The sequence below is a fragment of the Rissa tridactyla genome, chromosome 8 (assembly GCF_028500815.1).
Source record: "Rissa tridactyla isolate bRisTri1 chromosome 8, bRisTri1.patW.cur.20221130, whole genome shotgun sequence".
Lineage (NCBI taxonomy): Eukaryota > Metazoa > Chordata > Aves > Charadriiformes > Laridae > Rissa > Rissa tridactyla.
In genome coordinates this window covers 33,840,039-33,853,066 of record NC_071473.1, presented here as the reverse complement: position 1 = coordinate 33,853,066, position 13,028 = coordinate 33,840,039, and the positions used below count along the sequence as shown (strand labels likewise).

The following is a 13,028-nucleotide window of genomic DNA, read 5'->3' as shown; positions in this document are numbered from 1 at the left end:
AAAAATGATTGGACTAGTAAGGAGGTAGTGGTTTGAAGTCTAGCTTGCAGCTGGTAGTGAGAGGCACTGCTGAGGGGTTGATACTGTTTAACATCTTCAGGATGATGAAGCAGAATGACCCCAAATTAGTGGAAATAGTGGAAGGTCAGAGCTGCTGTTCAGAGGGGCTCTGAAATGCTGGAGGTATGGGCTGGAAGACCTCCAAAGGTCTCTGCTTGCACTGATGAGAAAGTTTCATCACCTATTTTGTATAAAACAGCTTCAGACTATTAAGGAGCTCATGAAAACGTTTTTGGCATGTATTTAAGGATGCATTTGCCACGAATAACCAAGTATTATTTTAATTTGGTATTGATTAACTGAAAGGTTAATATCATGCCCTGTGTTTGTCCTCAGGAAAACAAGTTTTATTACACTACATTTCATTATGATTTTTTTTTTTGAGATGCACTTAATTTTTTTTTCATTTAATTTCTATATGTGCATGTCTTGAAATAATTACCAGGAGGGGTAAACTCCAAAAGAGTAATCCAAGGTTGCGATTTTGGCAGATTTTACTGTACTGTTGTCATGACGACATCCTGACTGGGGAGCCAGGGCCATAGAACAGATCCTGGGAATGCATTGAGACTGATAGCGGGGAAAGTCTGCCCAGCCCTTTACTCCTCTTAGCAGATTCATTCCTGAAAGTATGTTCAGTAACTCCTGTTCAAGATAAATCAGTTATCAGAATAGAAATTATGTCCATGCTGAATAAAGTGAATATAAAGTTGTAACTGACACCTTGAACAAGGCTTTTTGTGTATCTGAGAAATAGCTACTGATTTGAAAAGTAAATCACTGAGTGTATTAGAAAGGCTAATTCAAAAGAAAATGATCTGTTGAATGATGCTGATCCCATAGGAAATGGAATTTTACCTTGAAGCAAACAACCACAATTTTGAACATTCTTTGAAGCATATATTTTAAAATAATTCTGTGGCTAAGTTGAGGTGACAGAAGTAACTGTTAAATTTGCTTTTCAGAAACCTTTTCTCTGAATAAGGTATTCCCAAAAAGCTTTCAATTCATTGTCATGGGCAGGGCATATTATAAATAATTTAGGAGGTCACAGTTCTCCAAGAAAACTTAAGAACTTAGCAATTCTGATTTTGTTAACCAGTATTTTATTGTTCATTTCTACAATGAGTTTATTTTGATGGAATAATTTGAATATTACTTAATATCTATGTTTTTCTTATTTAATACAGTTGTGAACTTTTGTGATGTCTGAGCTTATCTGGCTTTTTTTCTAACAAAACACTGGACATACTTAGTAGCTGATTTCTGCAAATACGGTTTAGTTACTAAATATTCAAAGTTCCCTACTTTATGCTTCAGAAAAAGTGTTATTTGTTGTACATTCTCGTTTGCTACTCTGCCTGACATGCACCTCTCTATTCTTTATGCAAGTGCCCAGAAACACCTGTGATGACAGCAAATAATATTGATCTGAGATCTCATTGTAAATTCAAACCTGTCACACACTTGCTTTGACAACTGAGAGTGCATATGTCTACAGCTGTATCTAAATTTGTCTTACCGTCATCTATTCTATGTCCTGTTTATTACTTGGTATAGTAGCTCAGTGTTACAACTACTCTGTTTTCTATGTATTTTCTTGGAAAGGTCTCAATACCTCATATTAAAAATGCACAGAATCTTATTATAAGAAGGTAGGTTTCTTAGAATAATATGTAAGAGGTTATACAAAATGAAAAAAATAATTGCAGTAGGAAGGCTGAGACTGAACAACCCCATTTAATATGACTAAGCAAGTGTGTGACAGGTTTCTGTTTATAATCTCAGATCAATAATATTTGCTGTCACCACAGGTGTTAATGTATTCTAAATGTACTGAAGTTCCTATTTCTGTAAATCCAATTTTAAAACTGAAGTCCAAACTCAAGTAAGACCTGCAATTTCATATATGGAAAACTATTTAAGTGCTTAGTTATCTTGCTGAAAGGGATACACTGAAACACAAAGTGTTTTCTGAAAGGAGGTCCTTTCTAAAGGTTTTCTAAAAAAGGAGGTCCATGAAAATATAAAACTGTGTTTTTTTAATAACATGCACCAATAATTTAAGAATAATATTATTCACGGTGCTGTGATTGGCACTTAATAAGAGAGTTCATGAAACTGCAGTCCTCTGAACTGAGTGAGTCTTTTCCAGTTGTTCTGGCCTCCCCCCTTATGGGTTACTTTACAGCTTCAGGAGGATGTAAACACTGTTTCCTAAAACCATAGGAGTGAAAAGGGCTACTTGCTTTCAGAATTTGCTTAAACTGCTGTTATGCTGATTGATACCTGCGTTTCAGTGAAGAAAGTAAATAGAAATATTCAATCTGCATTCACAGTTACAAGGATTTGTTTGGTTAGAAGGCAGCACAGCAGACAGATGACTGTTTTTCAGGGGAATGCAGGATGAAAAAATTACATTTGTGTTAATTGGGGCTGCTTTAGGTTAGTTATTTAAGTGATTTAAAAGCTTGAGAAAGGCTCAGAAGGGGTCAGAATATTAAAACTACTTTAATTTCTCCTGAGGAAAAAAGTTTTAAGTAAATAAGAGTGCGTATTTTGTGAATAATTACATAATATGACTTACTTTCTTGTGAAAAGACATAAATACAGAAGCAGCTGGGTAAGAGTTTATAAAATTCCATACCCATAGGCCAAGCTACTTTTGGCTCTAACTCACGTTCCGATTTATGATTATTTACTGACTTATGAAAAATATGCCTAGTTGTTTCTTTTGATTTTCTGATAAGTAAACCTCAGTCATGAAGTTGAAGAGGGCAATAGGACAGTATGAAAAAAAGTATACGCTATGTGTGATACCACCATGAAACTTTAAATAAGAAATTATTGTGTATACTCCTGTATCCGTTAATACAGTTACCTCCTCAGTGTTAACTGCCTGTGTCACCTTTTTGTGCTGTTTCCTTCCCTAAGCATGCACATTTTGTGGTGTATTTAGTTCGTTAATATGGACCAGTCATATTGACAGAAAAGGTAGTTATTAGGAAACTATTTCTAGAAGCTGGCCAGTAAAGATGAAGACTAGAGATCATTTAGTTTTAGTCAACACAGAGCTATCTAGACAAATGTTACTAATTTTTCTTTGTCTGATACATAGGTTATTTCCCTATTTATTACAAAATCTTTTAGTACTATTCCCAATGAGATGGTCTTACAAATGGGGATGAGAAAATCCGTATAGGGGGCAGACAGTGAAAGGTATCAAGTGTCCATCAGTGGTGGATGGGTGTCCTTCAGATAGCGAGATAATAATGTGTCATAATCAGAATTGTTAAAGTTCCAACTTTTTGTCCATTTTGAGTTCCATGCAGCTTTCACTACAAAACAGTCACCTTTGCACTTCCGTTTAACTTATATTCTTACTTCTTGGATGACATGCACTGTCTTTTCTGGTTAATATTCAATGTGTTCCAGTAAAAATATAACAATCAAAAGAATAAAGTTTTTGAATTGGTGGTAAAGATAACTTAGTACTGAAGTAAGAGGAACTGCGTCCTCTAGAAAATGAATTTCTTTCTAGTGTTAGAAAAATGTCCCAGCTGACTGAATAAAGGCATCGTTAAGATATTTATCAGCTGTTTTTTCTTTTTAGCAAGCTCAACAAAAACATCATTAATGCCAGGATGACGTACATGAAGATTGATGCTGTGCACTTTGAGAGTTCTTAAGAGATCTCCCTGTGAATGCATTAAGATCATTTTGTTTTAGAAAAAAAAAGTGAGTAAAAGTACTGAAGGGGGACACCTGTGGAGCTGTTTTTTCTTTCTTTCTTTTTTTTTGTGAAAGAACTCCTTTTTGAAAAATGAGGTCAGATCAGGTGAACAGTAAATTGTTTTGTTCTGCAGGTGCACCAAGTGCATGCTTATTAGCTGACCATGTGGGAAGCAGTGCACACTGTATCTTTCTATTAAATGAGTACGATTTAAGCTCTTTGATCTTCTTTCAGAATTCTTGAAATACATGAGTGTTTAACTCCTGAATGTTTTTCTGGAGACCATTCAAAGTATTTCTAAGAGTAACATGTACTGTTAACGTATGTCTGTGTTTTACTGGCTTGGAGGACTGAGATTTCTGATGGCTAGTTTCTTAGGTAGAATGATTAACACGTATAGAAACACAGTTCTTGTGCCACACAACTAGGTTTAAAAATATGTGAATAACAGATCTGGTCTGGAATTCTGAGGTATGTTATTTCTTTCTCTTTTTATCATACTTAGGCTTAAATGAAAGAATTGCTGAAATTTTCAGTTCGTTTCTATAAATAAGAGCAGTTTTCCACTTGTTCCTGAATGCTCCCTCATGACAAGAATTCTGTATTCAAACCCAGGCACATGAAGTCCTCACTTTCTCTAGGTTTCATCTTAGACAAGAAATCCACTGCCTTGTGGAGCGAAGCAGTAGGATAAATTGCAGTTCTTGTGGAAGATGGTCTCTGAGAGGACTCCTCCCAGATTACTGCTGCAAAGATTTACACAAGGCTTTTGAATCTTACCCGGCTATCAGTGAAGATCCAGTAAGAATGCCTGTTGTCATACTACGGGATTGAAAAAGGGGATTTCAGTGCCCCAGATAGACTGGACCTTCTCTGAGGACTCCCTGTTCATTTCTTAATAGGCCCCTTTTGAACTTCATGGATTTGAACTTGAAATTTCTGTCTTAAATCTGTAGCCAACTAGAAACACAATTTTTAGAGCTATAGCTGGATGTTGTTTTAACAGCTGTTACACTGCATTTCCTGTTCCTGACAGTCACCTTCTCTGCTTCAGCTTTTTCTTCTTTGCCTATTTTGTGAATTCTTCCTCCTTTATTGGCTTATGACTTGACCAAATATAGAAGAAAGGTGGAAGCCCAGTTACCTGAAGGCAATACACATCTAATGGGAAAATAATTGTTTCCTATGAGAAAACAATTACTTAGTGTATGTATACACATGTTTGTGTTTATATATACAGAAATAATTATTTTTGAGATTCTATATAATGTATACAATCAGTGTATGAGCACATTCAAAGAAGTAGCAGTGATAATAGTAGTGAACAACAGGGGAATTTGTTTTTAGCTAGAGGAAAAAAAGTTGTCTTCACATAGCATCAACAGTTTTAAAAAGCTCTTAAAGACCATGTGATGTCTGATAGCACCAGAAGAGTTAGCAGTCACGCAGATCTCACTCACATGCGTGCTTTTTGCATAGTCTCTTCTAATATCTTCATATATGTTGCTAAAAATGATGTAGTGAATATCTTTCTGTGATTTTATATGCCATATGGCAGATGTGTATCTTTGAGCGTGGATGAATAGGAAATACATGAAGTATCTTTTTTTCCAGGACTGAAAGGTGAGAAGGCATTGTATTGACCATCACAGGAAAAAAACAGTAGTGTTAACAACAATCTTTGGTCTTTACCCATTGACTGAATTATTAGCGTGAGAGTAACATAACTGGAGTGACACCTGGCAGAAGACCCAGGATATATGGATAGCAATAGGATGTTCTTCAATGGCTATTGAATCATGGTGCTCAGAAATGGGAGAGCAGACACCAAGCGAGAGTTGACCATGTGCAGCAGTTAATGATTTAGAGCATTCTTAAATCATGCAGGCTAAATAACCATATATGATTTTCGTATTGACTAACTACTGATACTTTAGGAAACAGGGTAAATTAATTTCCAAGTAGCTAATGAGTTTTCCATTTAATTTTGCAGTGCATTGTAGTACTACGAGTCATAATTCCAACAAAAATAGTGTATTATGGTAATCCTTGTTTGTCCATAGTATTCTTGTTATAAAATCTCATAATAGGATGAATTAATTTGTATTGCAAAGCAGCATGAAAGCAGTGCACTCTTCCTACTGACAAGTTCTTGAAATCTGGGAAAAAGAAAGATTTTAGTGGCTAGTTTTGTAGTCTGATTATGTGTGAAAATTGCACATTTTTAATATCTAGAAAAACAACCATTCCAAAGACCAAAATGCAAAGTGTAATTAAGCATTCAAAAATAGATGACTGGTTTTAAATTTGCTTTTATTTTTTAATGTTATTATTCCCAAACATCCTATCATTCTAAGCAATGAATACAGATAGCAGTTGCTTTCTGTAACTGCCCTTACTTAGCTTCTGTTTGGGATTGTACTTGGCAGTCGTCTTCTGAAACATTTTTTTGTGAAATTCAAATAACTGAAGCCCAACAGATGTAGGATATACAGCCATTATAAAACTTTAAAGGCATAAAGTTCATTAACTGCATTGAAAAATGAACATATTTTCCAGGTTTATTTAAATTTTCAAAATTAAACTTTAAAAATGCCATCTAGACTTTGAAACCTGATGAACTTGATTTCTATGCGGAGCAGCATTACATCACTATAAAATGCTTACTTCATTATACTAGTGTGATTATCAAATGATGTCCAGCAAAAGCAACTCTAATAAAATAAATCTACTTTACATACTATGAAGGTCATTACAGAAATCTCCAGGCTTGCAGGAAAACAGCACAGAGATGCCATCTAGCAGTAACTCTTAGAAATTTCCTAATATTCAATAGTTCCTTCTTTCAAGATACTGAACTTAAGTGTAGGAGAAAGGAAAGATTTGATATTCCAAGCCCTTTCCCTATGGCTGGCTTCCTGCTGAATATCTACCCACCCTGCTGGAAATAAGGCTTTACTGAAATATATTATCATTTCTTGTATTTTCTATATAAATACAGAGAAAAATTAGAATCAAATTAACAGATATAACATTTAAGTAACAAAATTGTTATTCTGTAATTAGCAGTGAGAGCGTTTAAAATTAATCAATAGTGAGCTGTCTTCCATTTGTTAAAGAAGAATTTCTAGAGCTGGTCAATATTCTATATTGTGTTTAGCATAAAAAAATGAAATAAAAAAGGATGGGCAGTAAATTACTATGGTTGAAATAAAATCTTAATGTACCAGAGATTTAGAAATAAACTATATATCTATTTTGTTACATATTTTACCATAAGAGGGCGATACTTAAACACTTTACAATCAGTAAATAACCTAGTAAGTTTAGCATAAAAGCCCTGTCATAATAAGAGTGCCTGTGGACAGCAGTCTTGAGTCATTGACGGCCTGGTACTAAATCAAAGCTTTTTTTTCTCAGGCATTATTTTAAAGTCGTTTATCAGTAAAATAAGTTATTACTTGAATATTAATTATGTAGGACATGAATAGGAACGAATTGTGTATACTTTGACATATCTGATGTGATTTATTTTCATAAACTGAACAGTTTGTGAGTGTCAAGGGCATGTAAAAAGTTGTCTTACTAGTCATGATAATGTTGCACAATTTTTTTTGTAAAAGAAAGAATCTATCACCCCCTTGTTTCCTACAAGTAATTTCATATATTTGCTTCCCAACCTCCAGGGCAGAAAATTACTATTCCATTTCAATTTAGCATAAAGCAAGATAAATAGCTGAGCACTACTTCCACTTCTAAAGTGAGATTTCAGTCACAACTTGTACTTATTTGCTAAAAAAAACACTGTAAGCATTTTTACATGTATCATTTTTCACAGAAATATGAAAACTGTTGTTCATAGTCAACAAAACTAAATGATTATCTGCTGTGTGGCATCTTTTTTAAGCTTAATGTGGTGTAGCATCTTAACCAAGGATCTGAGTAACCATTTGATTTCATGTTTTTATTTCTGAAAACCCAATTTAGCTCTGATAAGTACCAGACTTTGATTAAGGGCTCTTATTTTTACATAATCTTAAGGACTTTTGAGCGTTCTGGCTCATGACCCCTTCACAAAGTTAAAAGAGCCTGCAATGAACGTTTTAATATCCCTGAAAATGTCACAGAGAGTGATGAATAAAAGGCCATTTTTATGCCCTCTGCACAATATGCCACAGTAAAAAGGGCTAGAAGCAAACTTTCGAAAGTTAATTTATGCCATTTCATTCCAGTGGCTCATCCTGCTTTTTCGTGCTGGATGGTGATAGACACATGAGATGGAGCTTTTCTTCCCACTGTTATTTTGGGGCATATCTCCAACACCTGAACTAAAAGAATAATTCTGCCAGCTGAAGCTCATTTGCTTCGTTAGTGGTTTTACTCTTCTGTGGATAGACAGTGATATGAATTTTGCTTTTCCTGCTTTCATGCAGGTTCTTTAAGTCTCTCAACTTTAATAGATCTCAGTAAGTGTAACAGAAGATAGAAAAATAAAGAAAAATGAGTGTGTGGGATTATAATTATAACGTGACCATGTGCTGCTATTCACACAGATGTGGAACTTCCGTGCATTGCCTGATGAGTCTCTTTACAGACATAGCAATACCTGATACTTTCAAATAGCTCCTATTTAATAATACTGATATAATTAATTATTTAGCTAATGTTATTAATCCTATATCACCTCCTGCTTTTTTACGTTGTCACTGTATCTTACTGATTAAAAAGCAGTCAGAATACTGCAGCTGTAAATCACATTTCCAATGAATTGCTTTTTAAGTTCTACCTTCATATTTTTAAAGAGGAAAATAGCTTCCATATTGTTAGAAATTCAGTACATATTTGCGTATGATTAAGTTATGTGATTAATGCCTTTTTTTAAAGGAAAAAGAAAACCTGCCAGAAGAGCTGAACATTGCCTCATACGGCTGTCTGGTACGTAAACGGTATCGTTAAAATGACATTCACCACCATACAATGTAAATTGTGGCAAGACGGTACAGACTACTGCTGGTAATGGACTGCAATGCTCTAAGAATGCTTTCTCTCCTGTTACTTTTCTATGATGCTCACAGTTACAAGATTGCATGTCACAAAAAGACAAATGGGACAAGTTCTACATCTGTAAGATGCAGCACTACAGACATCTGCAGGCCTGGGAGGGGGTCAGTCATTATTGCTCTTAAGTGGTACAGTGCAATTCTGATTTTTTTGATGATTTAATCTAAAATCACCTTCACAGGCAAGGCTGCATGGCTAAAACATGTTGTTTACTTTTATCATTACTTCAATATCAGATGCGATCTTTTGGCAACCCGCACACGTTTGAAAATATGGGAACTCCGCCGCAGCCCAGCGCGTGGCTGTTAGTCCTAAAATCAGTGTCTTCACGTGACAGAGCCTCCGGTTCCGCTCCAAACAAGTGTATTTCCAGCGGCAGGCTGTCGGTCGGTGCCTGCTCCCAGCAGTGCCCAGCTGCTTCCCCGGCACTGGTGCAGTCACCGAGCGCTATGAATCCCTCTTTGCCCGGAATCGGACCCATCGCCGTTGGGCCAGCCGGACGACTACCGGCCGGCAGCCGCGGACGAGCCCCGGCGGCCGCCCCTTCCCTGTGCGGCCGGTACAACTTGTGCTGGGGTGGTGCCGGGAGGAGACTGCGGGAGATGTGCGGGCTCTGGGTGCCGGTGCCGTGGCCCCGCTGCAGCCTGCCCGCGCCCATAACCGCCCCCGCCTCCGCCCCGACCGCTTGCATCCCCGCTCCCCCGCCTCGCACCGCGAAGCCGCTAATCCCCGGGAGCGGGGACAGCCGCTTCCGCCACGAACTCTCCCGGCCTGGCCTATCGGACAGCCAAGGACGCGCACCCGCATCTCCCCGCAGCCATCCGGCCGCCCGGCAGAGCCGCATCGCCCGCCTCGTGCGGGCCGGCACCGCCTCGCCTTGCTCCGGCGCCAGGGCGAACTTGCCGTCGGCGGGGCTCGCCCGGCCGGCTCCTACCTTGGAGGGATCGAGGCCGGCCAGCAAGGACAGCAGCAGGAGGTTGAGGATGTTGGCGGGCGCCCGCATCCTGACGCCGGGGCTGCCTCTCCGCGCCGCTCCCCTCGGTCATTCACTCCGCTCCCGCTGCAGCAGCCGCGCTTTCCGCCCGCCCGCCGGAGCCCGAGTGGAGGCGGCAGCGGCAGCCGCCCGGGGGACGCTCATTCCGCGGGCAGCCTCGGCGCGGGGAGGGCGGGCGGGCGAGGACGGCGCTGCCCGTGCTGCCGGAGCGGCTCGGCTGCCCCGTCCCACCCCCGCCCCTCCCCTCCGCCCCCGGCCGGCCCACCCCAAAAGTTTGGGGCCGGGAGACGGCGGCGAGCGCGGCTGGAGGGGCGCGTGGAGCGGGGCGGCGGATGTGACATCACCGCCGCTGTGCGGGAGCCGCGCACCGCTCGCGGAGGACGGGCGGGATGAGCTGAGGGGCGCGACCCGGCGGGCGGAGGGCGCGGTGTCCCCTCTCACGGGGCGGCTCTTGGTCCCCATCACCCGAACTTCGCGCCCGGCGGCGGCTGGCGGAGGCTCCTTTCTCCGTGTAGGTGCGGCGCTCCTGAAAGGGGCACCCTGGCCCTGGGAAGGGGGCAAGGGCAGGCTGTTGTGGAGAGCCGCAGGGGGAGAGGGGTTTCGTCTGGGGGATCCCACCCTTTCACTCCCTCACCTGGAAGGATAAGTCAGGGCTTGTCTAGGCCCTGAAGAGGGGAAGGCTACGGGTCTGCTTTCCAGCTGGACCATGGGCCAGCAAGGCACTATCATGTCTCCTTGCTTTAGCCAGTGAGCTGTGGTAGGAAGGCCTGTATATGTGAAGGTTGGTGGAGGTCTCTGGTTCAGGAGTCCTTTGGGGGTCCCTCCCAAGGACACGTCGGAGCATGCAGTCAGGAGTTCCCTTTATTTCAACCAGCGTATCTGCAGTCAGGCAGCATTGGGTTGCCAGCCAGGGCTCTGGGTGGGCTCCTGTCTACCTGTGCAGCAGCTCATGGTCACTCTTGCATGCCTACAGATGTGGACGTGCAGGCCGGGGTGTGATTTGGCTTCTGCAGGGTTGCAACTTCAGCACAGCTGAATGTGTCCCAGATGTAAATCACACTTAGAACAGCCCCATCCTGTTAGTGTGGGCAAAGGATGCTAAAGTTTCGATTGTTTTACCTTGCAAGACTCGAGCTTGTGATCTACGGTCAGGATAACCTTAGTTATAAGATTATAAGTTAGATTATTATAAATGATTTTTTCAGCTTTACATGGTAAAAATGTATTAGCTTTACAGTTGGAATTTTTTGGTCTTGATTAGATTCTCTGGGGTCTACATCATGTACTTTTTCAGTAGCTAGCACAGAAAAGCCAAAACCGTTGCAGATTTTTAGGTGCTATGTAATCTCAACAAACAGAAAAATAGATAAAAATATCCTGACAGAAGCAAAACTTCAGTATAAAAAAAAAACACACACACACACAAATCTAAGCTTGGGAGGGTGTTTTGGTTGAGTGTCTATTAGGGTGAGTGTCCTGGTTTGAGGTAAAACAGAACCAATTTTCTGTTCAGTAATTTTACTTTTCAGTTAAGTCTCTTCTAACCAACTGAGCTCTCTGAAAATAATGATGTATTTTTTTAGGTAGTAGTCCGCTTGCAGATTGATAAGACCTGATGTTTATAATTCATACCAAGGAATGGTAGGCAGAGATGCTCTTGCTTATACTTATTGCAATGACAACCAGGGTCAGCTGATTTCGTTAATTTATTCCATTGGAGGGGTGGAAGTGGAAGAGTGTAGAGGGGTCGCACCTGCAGGGAGGAGGGGACAGAAAGGTGACTCAAAACTGACCCAACAGGTATTCCATCCCATCTGCATCATGCTGAGGAAAAAGCTCTTTCTTTAATGGCTGGCATCCAAGTAGGACTCTCTCTGTTCGTCTGCCTTTGATCCCAATCTGTGCATTCCTGAATTCAGCTCCTGTCCATCACCGAGTCTGGTCTGGGACTTCCCCAGTGCCTTCCAGTGACATGATCATCATCCTGGGAGCTTGATACTGGTTTTATATATACTATATATATTTTTTTAAAAAAAATTATTATCTTTCCATTTTGTTATTAATATTTCATTAAAGTAGTTTAGTTTTGTTTTAAACTAACAAGTCTCTCTCATCCTGTCCCTGAAGGGAAATGCTCTCCCTTCTCTGAAAGGAAGAGGAGTAAAAGAGAGGATCTGTCATTCATTTTAGTGGCCAGCCCAGCCCAAACCACGATGATGAGTATGGACAGGGCATGGTTTTCTAACTTACTCTCTCCTAGTCTACAGGATTGGTGCCTTTTGTCTTCAGAGACTGCTGCTGAAAGCCAAATGCAGCAGAAATTGTTCTGCCCACATTCTAGCTGAAAAGATTGCATATCCCTGGTATAATGTTCCCAGATCAAATATGCCAATTTTTCCTACAGTGATTTATTGTATTTTTGAGTTCTCTGAATTTCTTCTAGGGTTAAAATAACCAGATTTTCTTTTGTGAGTAAATCAAAGTGGTAAGATAACTTAGAGAAGCCCCCTTTCAGTCAGCAGTATCTTTTACAAAGATACAGTCTTTCATTTCTGTGAAAGGTAGACCTACAAAGTGTAGTTCCTTATGACAAGAAAAGAAAATTATAGAGTTTATGAATGAGTTTCCATTGACATTCCAGGGTCTGCAATGGAAAGAGCGTCCTCTCTGGTATAGACTCTATTGAATTTCCTTCTACAAAGAAAATATAAAAAGATACAGAAAGGAGACTAATTTAGTTAATTTTTTTTTCTGTAGAAAAGAGGCAAAACATCTATTTTCTATGAAATAGCGATAAAAAAATACAAAAAAGGGGCAGCTGCATGTATTAATATGGATTCAATAATAAGTAAAGTAATGGTACCAAATCACTGAAAATCTGAGGTTCTCCAAAGGAAAGAGTGAACGGTGTTTTCAAAAGAAACAATTTATTATTAAGAAAGAACGTAGATTCTAAAGTCACAAAGGCAGGTACGAAGGGAGTTAGATCTTTTCTAGAGTACCTTGGTGACTAATTCTCTTATTTTTACCTACCTTTATTTTTCCCCCACTTTCCTCCCCTCCTTTTTTTCAGTCTATCATAGATAAAATTGGCAAAATGTATGAACTATTAAATTAATCATAGAATGCAAACTTTATGAAGAGCTTCAGTGATGTGGTATGTTTGTCCTGTTCCTGATG

General features: G+C 39.8%; 1 protein-coding gene across 3 annotated transcripts in view; it reads right to left on the bottom strand.

Annotated features, from left to right (window-relative positions):
- OLFM3 (olfactomedin 3) overlaps positions 1 to 10,049 on the bottom strand; it is a 63,202-nt gene extending 53,153 nt beyond the window's left edge. For all 3 annotated transcript variants that reach the window (XM_054213242.1, XM_054213243.1, XM_054213244.1), the window contains exon 1: positions 9,789 to 10,049. In XM_054213242.1, coding sequence (XP_054069217.1) covers positions 9,789 to 9,857 — 69 coding nt within the window. In that variant the 5' untranslated portion in view covers positions 9,858 to 10,049. The remainder of the gene's footprint in view (positions 1 to 9,788) is intronic.
- Positions 10,050 to 13,028: the final 2,979 nt, after the last annotated feature.